Source organism: Phodopus roborovskii, unplaced genomic scaffold, assembly GCF_943737965.1.
Source record: "Phodopus roborovskii unplaced genomic scaffold, PHOROB, whole genome shotgun sequence".
NCBI classification, from domain to species: Eukaryota; Metazoa; Chordata; class Mammalia; order Rodentia; family Cricetidae; genus Phodopus; species Phodopus roborovskii.
This window is the reverse complement of record NW_026126418.1, coordinates 27,752,377-27,775,419: the sequence shown is the minus strand read 5'-3', so window position 1 is coordinate 27,775,419 and position 23,043 is coordinate 27,752,377. Positions and strand designations below refer to the sequence as shown.

At 39.9% G+C, this 23,043-nt stretch overlaps 1 protein-coding gene across 1 annotated transcript in view; it reads right to left on the bottom strand.

The window, feature by feature from the left end:
* Positions 1-23,043, bottom strand: part of Ccdc141 (coiled-coil domain containing 141) — a 163,331-nt gene that overhangs the window by 64,240 nt on the left and 76,048 nt on the right. Inside the window, exon 7 of the mRNA XM_051184408.1 lies at positions 10,672-10,869. Within this exon, the coding sequence (XP_051040365.1) occupies positions 10,672-10,869 (198 nt within the window). The remainder of the gene's footprint in view (positions 1-10,671; positions 10,870-23,043) is intronic.

Below are 23,043 nucleotides of genomic sequence, written 5' to 3'. Positions count from 1 at the left end.
GACCCTACCCCAGCAGCTGCCTCTCTCAGGCCTCAGTCATGGCCTCATTTTCATAGGGGATAGAAGCTAAAACTGCAAGGCTGTTAGGTGCATGAATGATGTCATTGTCCCCTAGACATAAAGGTATGACTTCCTAAATGAATGAAAATAATTTGAAGGACCAAACATGCAGTAGAAATAAGAGTCATACATCAAAAGCAAAGCAACTCATTACCTTGGAATCAAGTAAGTCAAATTTTCTTCCATATACTTTTCTCAAACAGATCAAATGTAAGGAATACACTTACATGATTTTCTCTACATAATAAAGAAATAATAAAATGATGACAGTATAAGGGAGATGACAGGTTTCTTTCTTTAGCTTAACATGTGCAGAACACCTGTGAATGAGGCCAGAAGGATAACATATAGAAATTCATTACTTGATGTTCAAGTTTACTTTTTGTTGTCAGAGTGAAATACCAAGACCAAAAGCAAACTCTGGAGAAAAGGGTTTATTACATCTTAGAGATTAAAATCCATCACTGAGGGAAGCCTGAGCAGGAGCTCAAGGAGGGGATGCAAGCAGAGATTATGGAAGAGCATAGCTTCCAGCTTTCCTTGTTATACAATCTAGAATTGCCTGCGTTGGGAGGGCTTTGCCCATAGTGGCCTTGCTCCTCCATAACAACCATTAGTCAAGAAAAAGTCCCACAGACATGCCTTCAGGCCACTTTGCTGGGGGCAATTCTTCCTTAAGGGTTCCTCTTTCCAGATAACTCTAGTTTGTATCAAGCTGACAAAAACCAACTAGCACACTTAGTTTTAAGTAAGTATTCTGTAGATACAAAAAGAAGAACTAAACTTCTGGGCTTTAAAACAGTTCTTTCAAAGTATGTTCTCTGTGACTTAATTATATGCAAAATTCCCTTCTCTCATTCCTGTGTAGAATTTGATGAGGAATTCATGTGACACTTCCAGAAATGATATAAGCATCATCCATTCCTCTCATTTCACTTATCCCAAAATAGAAGAGACTCCTTTCTATGTAGCCTACCCATGGGGAACTTGATATACTGGATCTCTGTGCTGCAATTACGGTGCAGAACGTCTGCCTGGCAGTGAGAACACCGTGAGCCTCATACAGACTATTGGAATTAACATCTCCTCTCCCTTGGCCTTTCTTTTCACAGCCCCCTGCTTCTTCAAGCCTTATATGTCCAGGGTGATTCAAGGTTTTATAACTAGACTGGGAGGAAAAGATAAAAGTGCAAGGACAATATTTTCTCCTCATCTGAACCATCTCACATACTCAGTCCCCCACATACGGAGGAGACAGGTCAGCTCCTTGCAGCCCTAATTTGGAAAACATTAAGGAGCCAACCACTTGGCTTTTGTTCTTAAAGGGGCCAATTAAAAAAAACAAAACAAAACAAAAACAAAAAACCTTTCCTGTTCCTTTGATTAAGTGCAGATCCAAAGTCAACTGCACCAAATCAAACATAGATAGTATTGGAGAACATTGTATTTTATTCTTTTATATAATGAAAAGACTCATGATTTAAGAACCAACACAATTCTACTGCCATGCTGGTTCGCAAAGATGCTGGATAAATAGCAGTGTTAGATTTTTGACTAATAAATTGGGAAAGAATCAATATTAGATAAAAACAAAATGACACACCCTGAAAAATAACCAAGGACACAAAACTCAAAAGGGCTTCTGACTAGAGCCTCTGGTCCCACCACCTTTGGAGGGTCAGGGTCCCTCTGGGTTGCTTGTACAAGGACACATGTCTTTGCCTTCCTATCCCAAGCTTCACTGAAGACAACTGCTGGAGGCTCAGGCTAGAGAACTGATTCGATGTTCAGGACATGGCTGAAGTTGCTCCAGCTTGCAAAGATATGAAGACCAGGAGCTGGAGGAAGATGAATGCTGGATCTTTATTTCCAATGTCTCTCTCTATCCACATCTTTTCCTTGCTTCTCAAAGTTGTTTTGCTGCCCCCTCCTATCCCTCCCTCCCAGTCACATGGTAGATGAGTGGTGCTAATGAGCTGTGTTTAAAGCCATTTGTTTCTTGGCAGGTTTTCCCCACAAGCTGAAGATACTGGAAAAGAAGCTTTGGACTGAGTCTCAGTATCAGCAGCATTTTATCAGTAAGGGAATGAAGGAGGTTCACATACTAGCATCTTAGTCTTCCTGAGGCAAATTCACCTCAGAAATGAAATGAGACTCATTAAGCAGAACTTTAGGCTTCCCGTCTCTATTCACCACCTTTTTCTTTTATCTTAATTGGCTGAAGTGATTTTAGAAGGATCTTTATACTACTAATATGGGAAATCACGTATGAATCATTTCTACTTTCATCCTTTTAGGAAATACCCAGTGACATCTATGAACCATAGACTCAGTCAGCTCTGTGGTTATGTGCTGAACATAAGATTTGCCACATTAGAGCAGCTGAAGATATATGAAATGCATTTGGGATGGAAGAACAGTGGCTAGCTCCCAGCAAGCACTTAGCTCTGCTGTGCACTAGCCATGTATCACCTTATTTAGATGACCTGGTGATCCTGTAAGGACATGGAATTAGGACTTCTATTTTACAAATAAAGATGTCAGGTGTCGGGGGATGTTAAGTAAGTGCCCAGGCCATGCGGTCAATAAATGTATCAGGCTAGATTCATGTTCAGCCTGGCTCCAAGACCTACTATGTTATTGTAGCAGTCATGCTAACAAATATTTCTAAAATTTCCCTTAAGGCCTTCCAGTCTATTTTATACTCCAACTATACCCTTAAAAGCCTATATAGTTTATCACCAACACTAAAAAATTATGGAAAGATATTCTATGAAGAGTTATTTTTGAAGAGAAAACTCAAGTCCAAAAACTAAACCACATAACCAGCTGCTGATTCATTCCTACAATATAAAAATTTTGAACACTAGGTGGCATACAAAGATGATTAAGACAACCTCTCTCTTGAACAGTCAGAAATTCCACAGGAATAATAAGAAACAGTCAATGCTACCCGGGGACTTTGGAGGGGTAATATATGGGATTTTTCTTTTATATATCCCTACTTAGTTTCTCTGGCATGGCACAGAAATTGTACTGGAAATTTGTGCTCCTTGGTTTTGTGGTAAGATTTCCCCTTTCAAACTGAGATTATTTCAAATACTTTGAACCAATATAATCTGTTATGAATAAAACAATACAAGCTTTTTGTTGTATGATCTTTTCCCAGGAGGATGGGAACAAATGTCTACTTATGCTATATAGGACAAACTAAGGTAGAACCTCTCAAGGTCCAACATGGGAGATCAATGAGTTTGGGCTTACTTACAGAACATGGGCTAGGGATTACTTATAGGAGTATGGCTGACCACAAAGAAGCCATATCAATGGAGAGTCTTACCCAAGCATAGATGACAACCTTCGCATTTCTTCAGAGATGGAGTCTTTTCCCTTCACTTAACTCGTTACACACATATATCTACTAACTCCTCTTTAGACTATGATGCTGTGTCCATTTAGAGAAATATTATGGAGAGAGGTACAGGAAGCAGTGGCTGGAACCTCAGACAAGGGGCCAGGGACTCTTCCCTCCTTTCCTATGAGAGAATATCAACAACCAATAGGTCCTGTCCTGAATGTGTCTTTCAAGTAGCCACAGCTGCTCTAATGAAGCTGAGAGCTGCTATGCACAGAGGGTCCTATAGTCTCCAACACACCAGTAGTTCTGTAGTTTGTATTTCATGTTGTCAATGATTCAAATAATTAGCTACAAGGCACTATTCTAAGTGTTTGGATAAATACAAAATGAGGTAGACATATTTCTTAGCCTCAGGGAATTTTAATTATGCAAAAATTAAGTCTGCCAAGAAATGACTATACCACAAAGACTGAATTTCTTCACTGCCAGAAGAGATATATAGTCTAGAAGTACACTGAATACATTCATGATTTAAGGGTTCACTGACTAATTACTGGAAAGTACTTACTCATGATTTGGAGTAAGATTGAATATCTCTTTCTGTTTGCAGTACTGGAGGTAGAATTCAGAACCTTACAGATTCCAAGCAAACACCCTACTATTGAGATATACAACCTCAAAACGGAATTATCTTGACTATCAGACGTTTAAGCCTGAAGTGGGTTTAGGCTCTTGTGATGAAGGTTGTTAAAGATGTTCTTGATTTTCCATATTTTTCTATCATATATTTAATACCCTGTCCTTCATGGAATATTTGCTGGGGTTTAAATGCCCTGATTGATCACTGAGCTTTAAAGTAGAAGGTTCTAAACCCCACAGTCATTCTATCAGAGGGACAGGGGGACAGAGGGAAGGTATATTAAGTGAAGATATCATCAATGTTTGTGGTGAGATTTGAGATAACTGTAATCTTTTCAAGTTCTTAATTATTTTTCTTATATAATAAATGATAAAAATAGCAACAACTACATATATAGTAGGTAATAGTAGACACTATATATTGTAAACACATACACTCACACACACATACTCACACACTCGCTCACACACACACTCAGACATACACACACTCACACACTCATTCACTCACACACACAAATGCTCACACACACTCATATGCACACATTCACACACACATGCTCACACACACACTCATATGCACACATTCACACACACATGCTCACACACACACTCACACACGCACACATACACACACACTCCTGAGCATGGTACCCACACTCCTCACTGAGCCCCTGGCTGCCTCTACTGCTTTTTATCCCTCTCCACTCTGGATTCTACTGCACACCCCAGACAATGACTTGGCCTACACTTCCCAAGCACAGACTGAGCTTGCATCTCCCATCATGTTCCCCTTCCTTTGTGTGTTATCCTTCCCAATTTCACTTAGTGGTTCCCTTACTTGACACATTCCCCCTGGTCAGGCCCTGCCCAGTACTGGGCTTAACCCATCATGACTTCCCTACAGTACATCACTCAGTTTTATAAACTACCCAGGAGGGTCTAGAAGCTTGAGGCCACACCTGCCACTGGCTTCACCCAAATACTTGTCTGACATGGGGCAACAGTAGGAATACAACATACTATCAGGGTGTAAGAAGCTTGGTGGGAAAGTCTGTATTCCAGTTATTTCTAAGAGAAAAGAAGTGACTTAAAAAAAAAAAAAAAAAGAGGAATCCAAAGGCATGGAGAGATGGATTGGTGCTCTTAGCAGAGAACCAGAGTTTGGTTTCCAGGAACCCATGTCAAGCCACTCACAACCACTTGGAACTCCAGCTCCAAGGGATCTGACTACCCTTTCTGACCTCCATGGGCACCTGCAATAGTGTGCACAGACACAAACATACACTTTATTAAGTCTTTTTAAAAGGAGGACTCCGAGACACAGTGCTCTAGTATTGTACAACTAAAAGTAATTTTTTTAAAAAAATTCTAACAATTAGTTTAAATTCCAGATTTCATTTATATCATTTTAAGAGGTTCCTTCTCAATAATATTTTTTAGGCTTTGTATCTGGGCATGTTTCCTCTTTCAATCTGTTCAATAATTAGACCATTGTAACTGTTTTACTCCAGTGTACTTAAAATACACTTATTTTTAAATGGTAAAATGAGGAATATGTAAATGGAAAAAAACTACAGCAAATGCCATGGTTAATTATTTTGTTTTCATGTCATGTTCTTGTGTCTGAAAAAGCAGCCATACCTTCTAAAGACACTACGTTTGCGAAAGTGATGGCAGAAGGAATGGTAGCCACACCATTCATTATGCTTCATATGAGAACTTAGGCATTTCTTTGAATCTCCAAATTTGATTCACCTTTGCATTCATACTAACCTTGGCCTTAGTCTTTCCTCCTTGCTCCCCCCACCCCAGAGAATTCATGTGCCTAGGAACAGAAGGTGTGGGCATGAAACTTGACAACCCTAGGGCCATTCTTGACAGATTTGGGTTCAGTCACAACTGTTGCATAAATAAAAGGCTCATGCTTTTCTGATCTTGAAACACATTGGATATTCATCCCTGCTCCATTTAATCACAATCCCCAAATGATAACTACATCTGGATGGTCTATAGCTATTAACAATTTTCCATGGAAATACTGGAAATATAACACACATAATAGCCTACATTTAGCCTACATTTGGAAAGGATGAAAATTTGGAGGATCACGGGATGCTCTGTAACAGATGTTATGCTCATGCTTCAAGCAATGAGAGTGTAATTCATAGCACCATCAGAGGGTGGTGCTCTTCTGTAGTCAACTATTACTCTCTCTAAACATTTCCAGCTAGTTTATGCCTGAATGATTTAACAAATCCGTTCACCAAATACAGCAGGGAACTCTGCAAAGAAAGAAAGTCAATTCCTGGAGTAGCATGGTTCAACCTTTGCTTGGGTGTAGAGGCTGGTTTAGAACAAATACAGCATCATTCCTAAGGCTTATGTCTCCACATTACACCTGCTGCTAAGTCCAGACTCAAACAGTCATCTCTCTAGAACAATATACTGCTCACATTTTTCTGTGCTTGAGAAACAGAGTCATATATTTTTAGTAATTGTCACCAACTCCTAGGCAAATTACAAAGTATCAGTTGGCTTCCTGGAGCCAGGAGGCAATGGTATTGGGGGAACTGTTCTCAGTGTGGAGAGTTAAGTGGTTCTTACAGCTTCCTGTAAGAAATCTGGAAGCCACACTGGCACATACTTTCTGCATGTTTTGTTCTATATTGACTCCTTTGGATTTAGAATAGTGCCTGTCACATAGCAGTTGCTCAATAAATATCCACTAAACAAGTGAATACCTACAGATGAAGGTAGCTATTGCCATAGATTTACTGTACTGCTTATTCAGTGACTCCAATAAATGAATGTATTTACTCAATCTAGAACTGGTAAAGAAGAATGAATGAAAATGAAAAACATGGGGGAGATAATTGCAACAATAAACACCTAGTAGAAGTCTCTGTCTAAGTATTATATATAACACAAAGGCTTACTGTCTATTCTGTAGAGAAACTTCACATTCATGCTTTCTGTTTATACAAAGTTGAAAAATACTATTTGGAGTGGTGATGGTGGTATATGTGTGTGTAGTGGTTATAGTGATGGTGGTGGTAGTGGGGTGTGTGTGTGTTAGGGCACTTGTGATTGTGGAGGTGGTGTGTGTGTGTGTGTGGATTAGGGTAATGGAGGTGGTGTGTGTGTGTTGTGGTGGTGGTGTGTGCTGGTGGTGGTTGTGTGTGTGTGTTTGTGTGTGTATTAGGGTGGTGGTGGTGTGTGGTGGTGGTGTGTGTGTGTGTGTTAGGGTGGTTGGTGATGGTGGTATATGGGCACATGTGTGCAGGTAGGTGTGTAGAAGCCCGAAGAGGATATCAAGTTTCCTGCTCTGTCATTCTCCGCCTCATTCCCTGAGACAGGGTTTCTCAAGGAACCTGGAGCTAAGCTGTCAGCCACCAAACTCCCATTATCCTCTCGCCTCTGCCCCCTACAATGCTGGAGTTCCAGGCATGTACAGTACTATGCCCAGCATTTTAGGAGGATTCTGGTATCTGAACTCAGGTCCCTACATTTGTGCAGTAAGTGCTCTTACCTATTGAGCCATCTCTTCAGCCCCTCAAAAAGTATAATTTAACCCTTACCTCACTTTTTAGTAAGATGAATTTCACACCATCCCAGTGTCTCATTTTTCCACAGCACTAGCATGGTCTGCTCTTTGGCAGCTGACAGAACATAGCGAATTTCAGCCAATGAGTTTGTTTGCTGAGATAATAATTCTCACATTAGAAGCAGGATTGGTATCTGTGGGGCAGGGACTTCTTTGTCCACCCATGGCACTGACAGCTAATCTTGCACGTGTGCTTTCTAACACCTCTCTCTTGGATGCCAAGAATGAATGACCTAATCTCTTTAGCAGGGTACCTTCCTCAGTGTGGGTTCTGCAGCTAGAAATCTTCCCTACAAAGTTATGTTACCCCCTGAGACAAAGAGTAGGCCTGCTTCTTGCTATAAAACAGCAGATTCCCTGGGTGAACAGTTCCTCTTCCCACCCCTTCCTCTGTGGGGCAGACATGTGTCTATGCTCAACTCTATCACCCATGTTGGAACTGGGGCATACTGAGTTCATTTGCATGCTGTCACCCAGCTATTGCTTTGTTGCAGTCATCATTCCAAGGTGCCCGAGAAATCATGAGTTTCCTGCCAGCACATGAGCCCAAAAGTCAGGTAAATGCTCAGAGTCTTCAGTGTGTGGGAGCATGACATTATCTATAAACACAAATGCTCACAGCAGGGAGACCCGGCACCCTCCAGACACATCCCAGGGAATTCTCAAAGGGAAAACAGTGCTTCTGAGATAAATGGTGATATAAACTAAAAACTACCGCACTTACTAGTATACACAGAATTCTAGCTTAAAAAATTTATTGTTATCATTATTATTTTAGGTTTCTTGAGACAAGGTTTTTGTGTATCAATCCTGGCTGTCCTAGAACTCGCTTTGTAGACTATGCTAGCCTTGAACTCACAGAGATCCACATGCCTCTGTCTCCAAAGTGTTGGTATTAAAGGTAAGCACCAACACCACTAGGCAGAAAATTACTTTAAAAGACTTGATATTATAATAAATATAAAACAAGCACCTCAGAGATTTATTTATGAGTTATCTGCCAAGATTAGGTAAAATGGTAAGATTTTTTTTTAATTTGGAGAATCCAAACTATGAATCAAAAAAAAAGTTACTTTTATAAGTCCTAAGAGAAATTTGATTCTTAGCTTACATAGATTTTTCTCTCTACACATTTTCATCATTTATTTTACTTACTAACAGAGAAACAATACACGTGGATGCATGATTAACCTACAAACTCTGGTTCTGTTCCAGTTCCCATATCAGAGTTATTAGTTTTTAATTTGGAAATAATTTCCTTAAAAAAGAAAGAACTCTAATCCTTTCCGAGAACAAGTGGCCACAAATTACATCACAGGTAAATGCCAGCCAACTTTATACTTTGAATAGTTGGCAAGCTGTGGGACAAGATAGGGAATCCAGGAATCTACTCTTTTGGGTTCTCATCTCTTAGAGCAGACTTGCATTGTTGTATGAGATTTCCCCCCACCCACCTTCCTCCTTCCTATCTCCCTCCTCCTCTCCTCCACCAACTCATCTACAACTTTTACAAGTTCCCTCGGGGCCTGAAAGTACAGTCGGATGACAAATGGCCAAGGCAAGGTGTCAAATAATGAATGCAGAGAAACTGAGGTAATGAGAGAACAAGAGAGAGTGGGGTAGGGAGGTGGGGATGGAGAGGGGGTGCCAGAGGGGAGGAGGGAGAGGGGAAGGTGGAGAGGGAGAGGGAGAGAGAGGGCTACATTTTGCAAGGCTGTGAGCTATGCAGCTTCTATTGGAAAAATTGTGTTCTAGAAATGCATTCTATTGCTCTTTTCCTGAGCAGCAATAACAGCCGTCTTGAAAACAGCTCACTCATTCTGTAGACTAAAGGTGCGATGGAAATTTTACAACTTCTTACTTCAAAACTGGGCTGCTAAAGAGAAAAATAACTAGCAATTAACATCTACTTAGTTCAATATCTCCAGATATATGCTATATCTGTCTCCTGCATTAAAATAGTGAGATCCCCCCCCAAAAGCTCATAATTAACCAAGACTACTTCTTGTAAGACCCAGGCAGAATGACCTTAGAACCCCATATGTACAGAAGACATAATGTATGTGTATTTATAACTAATCAGCCAAAGAAAAATGTTTTAAAAGAACAAAAATGGGTCAGGGATATAGCTCAAGTAGAGTGCTAGCTTAGCATGCACAAGTCCCCAGTACTATATAAACTGGGTTTGGTGATGCAGGCCTGCAACCCCAGTACTAGGAAGGCAGACACAGGAAGGTCAGATCAAGGCCATCCTTAGTTACATCAGGAGGTGGGGGCCAGCCTGAACTACTCTTTAAAACAAACAACAAAAGTTGTTTTGGTAACACTGTTAAAGTTTCTTTTTAACCTGGTATAGTTTATATTTCCTCATCTCTGGGAGAAACTTTTTAATGTGGAGAATAGTGTCTCCTACAAACAGACCAATGACAGCTCTAAAAGGAAACATTTTTTTTCAAGACAGGGTTTCTCTGTATTGTTTTGCAGCCTGTCATGGAACTAGCTCTGTAGACCAGGCTGTCCTGGTCTACACACAGAGATCTGCCTGCCTCTGCCTCCCCAGTGCTAGGATTAAAGGCGTGCTCCACCAACGCTGGTGGCTTTAAAGGAAACTTTTTATAAGTTATTTTGTTATTGTTTATTTGGTTTTGGTTATTTGTTTGTTTTTAAAGACAGAGCCTCACTATATAACTGTCCTGGAATCTACAAACCAGGCTGGCCTCAAACTCACAGCATCCTGAGTGCTAGGATTAAAGGTGTACACCAGGAAATCTAGTTTTGGAGTTATTTTAAAAATTAACTCTGTACACATCAAAACATATTCTCTTAGTTTTGAAAAACAACTAGTAACCACAATAGGAATATGGTTTTAAAAATCTTTTGTATGCCTATCAATTTGATACTCTACATGGGATTTGGCCTTCTGTGACATGTCCTGGCCAGCTGACATAATGGATCTCTTATTGGTTAGCCCAAGTACTTAAGATTATCATCTTGACCTCCCACTGACCTTATTAGCACTGTTAAAAAAGTCATTTGCCATTGTTAACCAGGTTTTTCTTTTGACCATGAGTCTACCAAACTCTTCTTGAAGCCGATTCAGTTTCTGGTTAGAGAGCTGAAGATGTTCTTTTTCTGTGAATTCCTTCTTCGACAGTAAAATCTCCAGAGCTTGGCTCTTTAGCTTCTCTATAGTGGAATTCCAGTCCTACAAGAGAACATACTGTTTAGTGATTGCATACAGACTCTCATGAATTCAATGTTTGTGCCTCCTTCCCCAAATCCAAAAGTTGACATGAGATCCCTGATGGTTTTAGGAGGTTGAGCCTTGGGAAGTTTTAATAGGATTTCCACTTCCCTGCTGCATGAGAACACAAGGGGAAGTTAGTCTGTATCCCAGGAGACAGCTCTCACCACAACAGAACACTTGTCCCTCCCTGACCTCCAGAATCATGAGAAATGCACTGCTATTGTTATCAGCCTTTGTTTATGTTACCTCAACTTACAATAATTAGAACTAAGACACCCACTTTGTAATCCCTGATAAGATTCATTGGATATGTATCAGAAACCTATCATTATATTTTCCATAATCATGTAGAAGTCAATGATATATCATAGGTTTGAGTACCAATAGTTAGTCATAACAGAAATAGATACAGACAACAGGCTCCTCAATGTGAGAGGGGAAAACGGCAGAGTGACCAATGGATCACCCTAATGTGGATCACATTCATTCCCATTACTTCTACCCCAAAACAAACTCAACATCCCTAACTTGTTTGTTCTATTTGTATTCATCTAAGTGTTTTAAAAAAAAAAGTATCTCTCCCACAACTCAGTCTCCTTGTCAACAGAGAAAATATGTACAACAAAGGAAGAGAAATCACATGTCTATGGTGATTGTTTTTTTGTTAGCCTACAGAGAAAGGGAGATTGAGATTCATGACTCATGGTAAAATAAATATCCACCAGCATACAGTATTTTTATCTTGATCCTAGTTTCATCTATTAATGATTCGCCCTTAATGATACATAAGCATGTCACAAAAAGAAGTAGCTTTCAGCTTTATGTGGTATGAGGTTAAAAGCTCAACCAATAGAGGAGAATATATCAGTATTTATGTTAATTTCTTGAGTAAGTTGAAGTTTCTTGAAATTGGAGTGATGCCAGATTCATCCTCATAAAGCAATAATTGCCTCTAAGATAACTATCTTGTTAGTGTGTTTTCTGATGCCATCTCAGCTGACATTGAGTAAGGCACAAGGCAGTGTGTAAAGCATAAGAAATTTAACATCACACTTCACACATCTCAACCTGATTCTGTCCTGGCATGCCTGCTATGCAAAATGTCCTGTTGTTAAATTGCATTGGTTATATTATGTTGTATAAAATAAGTCTAATTTTAGGGTCATGTGCCATGACAGTTTTCACTAATTTCATAAGACACACCGAATACTACATACATGGTACCGTTGGGGACTTATAAAGAATAAAATGTAGCCTCATTCTTTAGCAATAGAAAATTGCAATTTCATGCAACTATCCTATATTACATTTTGGAATATACTGTATTCCAAATATAGTATATTCCATACTATAGTTGGAATATATATATATATATATATATATATATATATATATATATATAATGACTATACTTTCATGAACCATGTATAGCTTGTTAAGTATACATTCACAATATGATAGTATTTTCAATGACAGTGAATGAATCTTGAAGGTAGAAATGGCACATATTCTTTGGTAATGCCAATGGAACATGTCCCAGTATTTATTCAAATGAAAACTATTTTGATCATAGGATATGAAAATAAGGAAGGTAGGTGAAGGGGTTAGCACTGGGCATGGAGGAAGAGTGGGAGAACTCTGGTGTGAGTGTGGCTTGTAACTATAGTCTTTGAAAATCCTCAGATCTGGGTGTGTTTCCTTTTCCCCAGTGTTTTTACAGATGCACAAAAGTATGTTACACACCCTGACATGGTCCATAAGAAGGATCACCCAGGCTAGCACATGTGTCTCCATACCATGCTACCTTTCCAGGAACTGAGGCTACAGATTCCAAACTCTCCATATTTCTCCCTGCCTAGACATGGGCTTCGTACCTCATGCCTTCTCAAGATCACCCACTTTTTAAAGGATCATTGTGTCCCCACTTGAACTAATGTATTTCGTGGCATTCTTCTCTAAAGTGTGGTAAATATCCCTCCCACTTCAAAACCAGCAAAGACATGTTGGGAAAGAACAAATATTCTTGAAGTGACACAGTCCCCAGTGTACACACCAGCCCTCACTGAGTATCAGTCCTACCTTCTTCCATCAGTTCTATCATGCCCCTATTATCTAATATTTGATCTTCATGTTCGAGTATTTCTTCTTCCCATTTCTGAGCTAAGGGTAATGGGATGTTCTTCCCATGTTACCAAGTAGTATGATACTCAGTGTTAACGGGAACGGGGTTCTATGTCTCAGAAATCCTCAAATCTCTGCTAGGCTGCTGTGTGCCAAGACATTCTCGGAGGGTAATGTCATGTGAGATATTTTGTCACACTCTTTTGACAAGAAACCTTTTGTTTGCTAATTATCTCAAGAGTCCAGTTGTCCGTGTGGAACAGTCTTGGGAAACACAACTGTGTGTAAGAGGCCCTGAACTGCCTGCTGGTTTGCTGCTAACCCAACTCTTCCTGCTTGCCTTGTTTTTACTTCTTCCCATTTTTCATGTATGCGTATGCTGTGCTTGTGCATGTGTATGCTTTGTCATCTTTTGGCACATATGGATGGATATGCATGTGGACACACATCAGTGAGTGGAAGCTTATGGTTGAGATGAAGAACCATCCTCAATCATTCTTCTACCTTATTCATTGAGGTAGGATCTCCCAGTCAAACCCAGGGATCACTGATATGGCTGTTGCTAACTAGTCTGCTCTCTGGGTCTACTGTCAGCACCTACTGAGGTTGGAACCACAGACCAATTATATGCAATTCCAGTGGCCCAAATCCCAGCCCTGACACCTGTATGAAATGTACTCTAGCCACTGAGCCATCACTTCAGCCTTCTTTCTTTGTACATTTAATTATCCACTCAATCTATTCAAGAGGCTATAAAAGATTAAGATCTATGAGACAGTTAATCTTGGACTCATATGAATAAATACTTATTGCATGAAAATGCAGAATAAAACCGGTGATTTTTTTTTTTCTTAATTGGTATTGACTAGAACCTTCTGTATCCATTAGTGAGGAAGGATCCTTAGTAAATGCAAAACCTGGGGATTACTTAGCATGCTATGTATAAGGAAAATGCAGAAAAAAATCAGGACATGGAGAAATGGTTCATAGCCATCATAGCCAGGATGCTGTACTAACTGCAACAACGGGTTAACTGATGGGAGATGTCATTCTGTAAATATGTTTCTTGTATTGGTTAATGAATAAAGCACTGTTGACCAATAGGAAAGGAAGATAGGCAGGACTAGGAGACAAGGAAGATAATGGAAGAGTAGGGAGGAGTGAAGATGTAGAGACCACAGAGAGCAGAACACCAGCCCCTCTCTCCGGTAAGATAAGACCATGTGGAAACACTTAGATTAACAGAAATGTGTTAATATTTAAGACAGACCTAGCCAATAAGAAACTAGTAACTGGCCAACAGCATTATATAAAATACAGCATCTCTGTGTGTTAATCAGGGCTGGCATGCTGATTCAAGATGGACATTGCTACAGGGTTCATGCTTAATGGAAGAGTCTGCCAGATAGTCTGCAGGACACGGAGGAAAGTGACTGACAAACTGCCAATACAGGTGGACAGTTTAAAGTTTCCTGCTTTGCTGAGTAGTCTGCCAGACACTATGGCCTATGCGCTGAAGTTGGAACATTACAGAAGAACTTTGGGTGACTGACAAGACAGTGTGTCATCTCTGTCATTTCTAGAGTTTATATATTATCCTTCTGTTGTCTTTGATGGAGTTGAAGACAGATAGTTATGTTTATAGTTTTCCTTAGTTAAGACTAAAGATAAGTTACATATAAGACTTTAGACTCACAAAGATAGGATAGATGATAGAATGTTTTCTTTAAATCTTACTAGATGTACAAGAGAATAGAAATAGTCCCCTGTATCTTATCGGACCACCATGCTTTAAAATTGGAATTCAACAACAATACAAATAGCAGAAAACCTGCAAACTCATGGAAACTTAACAATGTGCAATTGCACCACTCCTGGGTCAAAGAAGAAATAAAGAAAGAAATTAAAGACTTTCTAATATTCAACGAGAATGAGGATACAACATACCCGAACTTATGGGACACCTTGAAAGCAGTGCTACGAGGGAAGTTCATTGCACTAAGTGCCCATATGAAGAAAACAGAGGATAGTCACATAAATGAATTAACAGCGCAACTGAAAACCTTAGAACAGAGAGAAGCGAATTCACCCCGCAGGAGCAGACGCCAGGAAATAATCAACTTGAGGGCTGAAATCAACAAAATAGAAACCAGGAAAACAATACAAAAAATCAATGCAACAAAGAGTTGGTTTTTTGAGAAAATCAACAAGATTGATAAACCTTTATCCAAATTAACGAAAAAGCAGAGACAGAACATGCAAATTAACAAAATCAGAAACGAAATGGGGAACATAACAACAGACACAGAGGAAATCCAGACAATATTCAGGTCATACTTCGAAAATCTGTATTCCACAAAAATTGAAAATTCAAAGGAAATGGACAAGTTTCTGGATAACTATCACTTACCAAAATTAGACCTATAACCTGAAATGAAATAGAAGCAGTCATCGAAAGCCTTCCAACGAAAAAAAGTCCAGGGCCAGATGGATTCAGTGCAGAATTCTACCAGACATTCAAGGAAGAACTAATACCACTACTCCTCAAACTGTTCCACAAGATAGAAACAGAAGGTTTATTGCCAATCTCTTTTTATGAGGCCACAATAACTTTGGTACCCAAACCTCACAAAGAGACAACTAAGAAAGAAAACTACAGACCAATATCCCTGATGAACATCGATGCAAAAATACTCAATAAAATAATGGCAAACCGAATTCAAAAATACATCAGAGAAATCATCCACCATGATCAAGTAGGCTTCATACCTGGATTGCAGGGATGGTTTAACATACGAAAATCTATCAACGTGATCCACCATATAAACAAACTGAAAAAGAAAAACCATATGATTATCTCCCTAGATGCAGAAAAAGCCTTCGATAAAATTCAACACCCTTTCATGATAAAGGTATTAGAGAGGTCAGGGATAACAGGAACATACCTAAACATAATAAGAGCAATATACAGCAAACCAACTGCCAACATCAAACTGAATGGAGAGAAACTTAAGCCAATTCCTCTAAAATCAGGAACAAGACAAGGCTGTCCTCTCTCTCCATATCTCTTCAATATCGTACTAGAAGTTCTAGCTAATGCTATAAGACAACAAAAGGAGATCAAGGGCATCCAAATTGGAAAGGAAGAAGTCAAACTGTCTCTATTTGCAGATGACATGATAGTTTACATAAGCGACCCAATAAACTCTACCAGGGAACTCCTACAGCTGATAAACACCTTCAGCAAACTAGCAGGATACAAGATAAACTCAAAAAAATCAGTAGCCCTATTTTTTTCAGACGACAAAGAGGCAGAGAAAGAAATCAGAGAAACATCACCCTTTACAATAGCCACAAGCAACATAAAGTATCTTGGTGTAACGCTTACCAAACAAGTAAAAGATCTATATAATAAGAACTTTGTGACTCTAAAGAAAGAAATTAAAGAAGATACCAGAAAATGGAAAGACCTCCCATGCTCTTGGATAGGTAGGATAAACATAGTAAAAATGGCAATCTTACCAAAAGCAATCTACAGATTCAATGCAATCCCCATTAAAATCCCACCACAATTCTTCACCAACCTTGAAAGGATAATAATCAACTTTATATGGAAAAACAAAAGACCCAGGATAGCCAAAACAACCCTATACAATAAAAGAACATCAGGAGGCATCACCATTCCTGACTTTAAGCTCTACTACAGAGCTATAGTTCTGAAAACAGCCTGGTATTGGCATAAAAATAGACAGGTAGACCAATGGAATCGAATTGAAAATCCTGATATTAATCCACGCACCTATGAACACCTGATTTTCGACAAAACAGCTAAAATTATACAATGGGGCAAAGACAACATCTTCAACAAATGGTGCTGGCACAATTGGATGAGGGTGTGTAGAAGACTGCAGATAGACCCATGTCTGTCGCCATGCACAAAACTCAAGTCCAAATGGATCAAAGACCTCAACATCAATCCAGCCACATTGAACCTCTTAGAAGAGAAAGTAGGAGGTACCCTTGAACAAATTGGTATAGGAGACCGCTTCTTGAACATAACTCCAGGGGCACAGACACTGAAAGAAACAATTAATAAATGGGACCTCTTCAAACTTAGAAGCTTCTGTAAGGCAAAGGACACAGTTGACAAGACCAAACGGCAGCCCACTGACTGGAAAAAGATTTTCACTAATCCTATATCCGACAAAGGGCTGATCTCCAAAATATACAAAGAACTCAAGAAACTAGTCAACAAAACACCAAATAACCCTATTAAAAAATGGGGTACAGAACTGAAGAAAGAATTCTCAATGGAGGAAATCAAAAAGGCTGAAAGACACTTAAGAAAATGCTCCACATCCTTAGCTATCAGGGAAATGCAAATCAAAACAACTTTGAGATACCATCTTACCCCTGCCAGAATGGCTAAAATTAGAAACACCAGTGATGACTTATGTTGGAGAGGATGTGGAGAAAGTGGAACACTCCTCCACTGCTGGTGGGAGTGCAAACTCATACAGCCACTTTGGAGATCAGTATGGCGGTTCCTCAGGAAAATGGGAATTAGTTTACCACAGGACCCGGCAATCCCCCTCTTAGGCATATACCCAAAGGATTCACATCAATGCAACAAAAACATCTGTTCAACTATGTTCATAGCAGCACTATTTGTAATAGCAAGAACCTGGAAGCAACCTAGATGCCCTTCAATTGAAGAATGGTTAATGAAGATGTGGCACATCTACACAATGGAATACTACTCTGCAGAAAAAAATAATGGTATCTTGAAATTCGCAGGCAAGTGGATGGCACTTGAAGAAACCATCCTGAATGAGGTAACCCAGTCACAAAAAGAGGAACACAGTATGTACTCACTCATATATGGATTTTAGACCTAGATCAAATGATCACCAGCCTATAATTCACATCACCAGAGGAACTAGGATACAAGTTGTATTCTAAGAGATTCATATAAAGTCCCTCACAGAACTGGGAAGGGACAAGTCCCCCAGACCTCAGGTATAGTGGGGGAGGACAGCTAATGGAGAGAGAAGTAGGAGAAAATGAGAGGGAGGAGAGGAAGGCATGTGCGACCAGGAGGATTGAGCCTGGTTAGGAATGGAAAATAGGAAAGAGAGAGAGAGACATAGACAGAGAGAGAGAACATAAAAGAGGGAGCCAATATTGGTTTGAAGATAAAGTTGAACACAAAGAAAGGTCGAGAGAACTACAAGACTGCTCCCAACTAACAATCTCAGCTTCCGTGGAAAGGCTATCATAAATGCCCTTCCCGGAGAGTGAGATCAACAACTAACTTCTCCATGGAGTCCTCAACTAATGCCTGTTGAAAACAGGAGCAAACACCCATACATAAACACTGAGTCAAACTAGAACCCAGAAGCAGATGGAGAGGACAAGACCATGCGGTAGAAGTACATAGAGACAGCTTACCTGAACAAGGAGGAGCTAAGGGCCACTAGACTGATAGCTGGGAAGCCAACAGGGGTCTGACTCGGACCCCCCTGAATATGGGTCTCAGCCAGAAGGTCTGAGCAGTCTAAGAGACCTCAGACAGTGGAGCCAGGATGTATCCCTGGTGCACAAAAGGACTTTGCAAACATATCCCCCATGGAGGGATAACTGCCTTATTCTAGAGGTAGGAGAGAAGCCCTAGTCCCTACTTCACAGGACCTGTCAGATCTACATGACCCCAACTGGATGGCATTCCCCTACATATTGTATTGTGGTGGTGGGTTGGGAGGGGAGGGTGTTTAGAGTGCATGGGAGAGGGTAGAAAGGGCAAAAGGGAGGGAAGGAGGGAGGGAGGGCTTGGGGGGAGGGAGGGAGGGAGGGAGAGGGAACTGGGATCGACATGTAAAATAAAAAAAAAAAAAAAACGCTTTGACTCCAAAATTTAAGTTGAAGAACAAGTTACTGGGGAAAAGTATTTCTATTTTTGTTTCCACAGAAAATGAAAAGATGTGGATTCCTTCCAGACTAATGTGGTTTGATCACACCAGACCGCCTGAAACAGAGTACAAGCTGATCCTACATTCCAAACAGCTGGACAAAACAGCCCTACAGACTACAGCTAGGATATCTGAATCTTCTTCGAATCCCCCAAGACAGCGCCCCTTACCAGCAGGAAGTAGTTTGGAAAGAACGACGCCCAAATTCCCAAATATTGTGTATAAATGTTTGTTTTCATTTAATTGGACTTTGTTATATAAAATTAAATAAAAAATACTCTATATGCATAAAAAAAAGAAAAGGAGAGTATAATTACATTAAAAAAAATCTTACTAGATGTTAATGGACTAAATATTGTTAACTGTGATTCTTATTTGATAACTGTTGTGTGATATATTTTGCTATGCTAAGGTTAAAACCCTTCTATTTATTTTAGATAGAAAAGAGGAGATGATGGGAGATGTCATTCTGTAAATATGTTTCTCATATTGGTTAATGAATAAAGCACTGTTGGTCAATAGGAAAGCAGGATAGGTGGGACTAGGAGACTAGGAGGAAAGAGGAAGTAGTAGGGAGGAGATCCAAGATGGAGTATAGAGAGAGAAGAACACCAGCCACTTTCTCTGGTAAGATAAGACCACGTGGAAGTACTTAGATTAATAGAAATGGGATAATAATTAAGATAGAGCTAGTCAATAAGAAACTAGTAACTGGCCAACAGAATTATACATTAATAAAGAGTCTCTGTGTATTATTTGGGGCTGGCACAGCAGAGGGACCAAGACCGGCAGGCAGAAAAACCTACTCAGAACAGGTAACCACTGCGTCTCCTTCTCCACTGTGATGAGTGCCTTTCCTGTATCATCTCACTTTATCTTCACCCACCCCTCTAAGGCCCATGCTGTTATTCACATTTTAACCACAGGGTCACTAAAGCTCAGATGTATAAATGCCAGCAAGAAAAGGAGTCAAAATCTAAGCTCAGATTCTTTCCACCACCCCAGCCTCTGCTCTCCATAGCAGCAGATGATATAGCATTTTCACCGTGGCAGGGGGATTTACCATATTAGCTGAGACACACACACACATACACACACACACACACACACACACACACACACACACACACACACACAGAGAGAGAGAGAGAGAGAGAGAGAGAGAGAGAGAGAGCTGCTATCCTTTCACCACCACAGGACCAGGATAAGGCCTCTCTGATGATAAAAGCCTTACACCACCCTAGGATTTTCTGATTTCAAATCAGAAGCCTCATGACTGCAAAACAAATGCTGTATCTACATCTATTATAGATATAGATAGTGGATAAACAGATATTATGAAAAATTTACTGCCCAAACTCGGACTTAATTTTATTTTACCAATTGAATAAAAATAATAAATCTTTTCTCTGTAAATAAGGAGAGGAAGGCCTGTTCATTGAAAATATTAATAAATCTGCCTTTAGGGTAAATTTTGAGAACCACGTGAGAGAGAACGTTCTGGCACAGAGCCAAGTGTGTGGAATCCCCCAACACACACACACACACACACACACAGAGAGAGAGAGAGAGAGAGAGAGAGAGAGAGAGAGAGAGAGAGAGAGAGAGCCATTTGCTATTTTGAACCCTGCTAGAAAGAGTGGGCCTTGACAATCTGAGGAAACCACAAAGAACCGGGTTCAGCCTCTTACCTCTTTTCATTCTTAATTACATTCTCATGTGAACTCCATGGGCATTAAATGAAGCTGGGTGCATGCACCATTTCTACTCAATCTTTTCAGAAAATTGGCTCTGTTTTCTTGGGGCAATCTGCTGGCAGTTTCTGATGCATTTCTATACCGTTGTGAAGATGTATTTCCCCAGGCATTTTTCTGAGGGGACACTTTAACTGTTTTATTGTTTTTAAGAGAAAACTTTCTGGAGTCTCTGAATCCATCACACTTTTAAAACAGATAGTTGTCAACCATGTGAAGGCTGGAGGAACCCAATGGAGAGAATCTTAGTTCTTTTTCTCTAAGCCATTCCCACTGTCTCTTAAGTGTTAAACTTCTTACAGGGTTCCCAGTCACTTTGAAATAAAACATTTCCAGTGTGGGTCCCCACCAGCAGAAGCCAAGGTATGCCATTTCCCTGGCTTTCCAATTAGGCAGAGGCACATGCATATCCCTGACCCAATAAAGTAGAGTAGCAGTGTGTACCCCTGGGCTCAGGGTCTTTCTCTGGGTCACTCCATTATTTTCAGTTTTTCACTCACAGTAGTAACCCTTTTAAACTCACTATTCCATTTGCTACAGAAATTGAGCTTCTCTAAGTTCCCTTGATTGGAAGAATACTTTAAAGAGGATTAGTTTGGCCAGACAAGAAAGGGGAAAGATTTCTTTTTTCTTTCTTTTATTTTTGTTACAGTCTTAGGCTAGATCTTCAAATGCAGTTATGGATTGCCATTAAGTGGGTTCAAAAAGTAAACTATGTTCACTAGTCCAATTTGAAAAGCAAAAGATATAACACTGCAGTACGTTTAATAAGCTCTTCTTCACACAAAACTTCCCCACAGAGGAGAGGATGTAATAATTCAATACCTTATGATACATTGTCATTCTATGCTTGATTTCACAATGTAAATCTGAAGTGAGGGGAGATGGACAAAATGCAATAGGGAAATCTGCCTGTGGTGATCACGGTCAAAACCGGATGTGGCAGAAGCACATGTATTGCTCCCAAAAAGCATGGCTGACTCCAAGACCATGTCACTCCATGCAGACCATTTCTTTTTCAATCTGAAATCTATAATCCCATTTAGTTCAGCACCAGGAGGATTTACTCATTGACAGAAAAACAGAATTTTACATGATTGCATTAGCAGATGGCACAAACAAACCTGGCAATTTTAATCAGAGAACATTTGAAAGTCAGCTTTGAGCAGACATGTTTTTAAAGGAAATGTTTATGCTTTGGAAGAAATGACTGCGAGCATGTAGAAAGCACAAAATCTGATTTTTCAACAGTAAACTGTTGTCCAGGTTCTCCTCATTATGTTCCCTTCCAGGCATTCACAGGCTGACCTGTACAATTGTAGGGTCATCCCGAAGGAAAAGGGCTCCCTCATGGTCAGAGTGTGCTGAGTGCACTGCCCACGGGCCTTGAGAACTACGCCCTCCTGTGGTGCACTGCTACAGAGGTACCGACTGCACACAGAAAGAACTTTCTCACCTATGGATGAACGAAATGTACGATGTAGCCTCCAGTAGAGAATTCTGGAACTAAGCAGGCGGTAGGCACAGAAGAACTCTTTTTATTCCTAACTTGCTAACATTTGCATTTGAGTTCTCCTCCTCCTGCAAACCAATGTTGGCACCACCACTTGGTGGTGCTCCTGCTTTGATAGCAACTTGTGTCAATTCAATGACTCATCCTGCTCCCCTGTACTTCACATTCCAGTATTGAGGCACTCCCCAGATTTGGTTCATTAGCATAATTATTCAAAAATAATCCTGCTGGGATCGCGACTGATAAACGGCAGATATCCCAAATTAATTTCTGAATATAAGTTAAGGCTGTTTTTCTTTGATTGCACAAAAAACAAAACAAGCAGCATCGCCCAACCCTGGCTTGAAGGTTGGTGCATTCTTTTATTCTCTCCAGTGTTTGCCCACTGAGTGGAGACCATTGTTCAGCGGTGCAGGGCAGGTGTTTGTGGCTGGCATTAAAGCAAATGCGTGGCACAATAAAGTTTTAAAGCCAACTATAAAAACAATAAGGGCCGTGAGAAACAAGTCTCCACACTAGTGATTAGACCACAAGTGAATCTTCTTACTCTTCCTTAGTTTTAGGTGCGATTTTAATTATGTGGGAAATTGCAGAGGGTATTTTCTCAAGATTTATGTTTTCTGGGAAGCACTGTTCTTTCCTCTTATATCTGTGCTGTATTCTTTAGATGTCTTGCCTCCCACAAACATTTTTTCTAGTAGATTTTTACTTTAGTCAGACTAGTGTTTCTTTTTTTAAAATCAAAAGTAATAAAAGCATGGCTGGCCAAAAACAT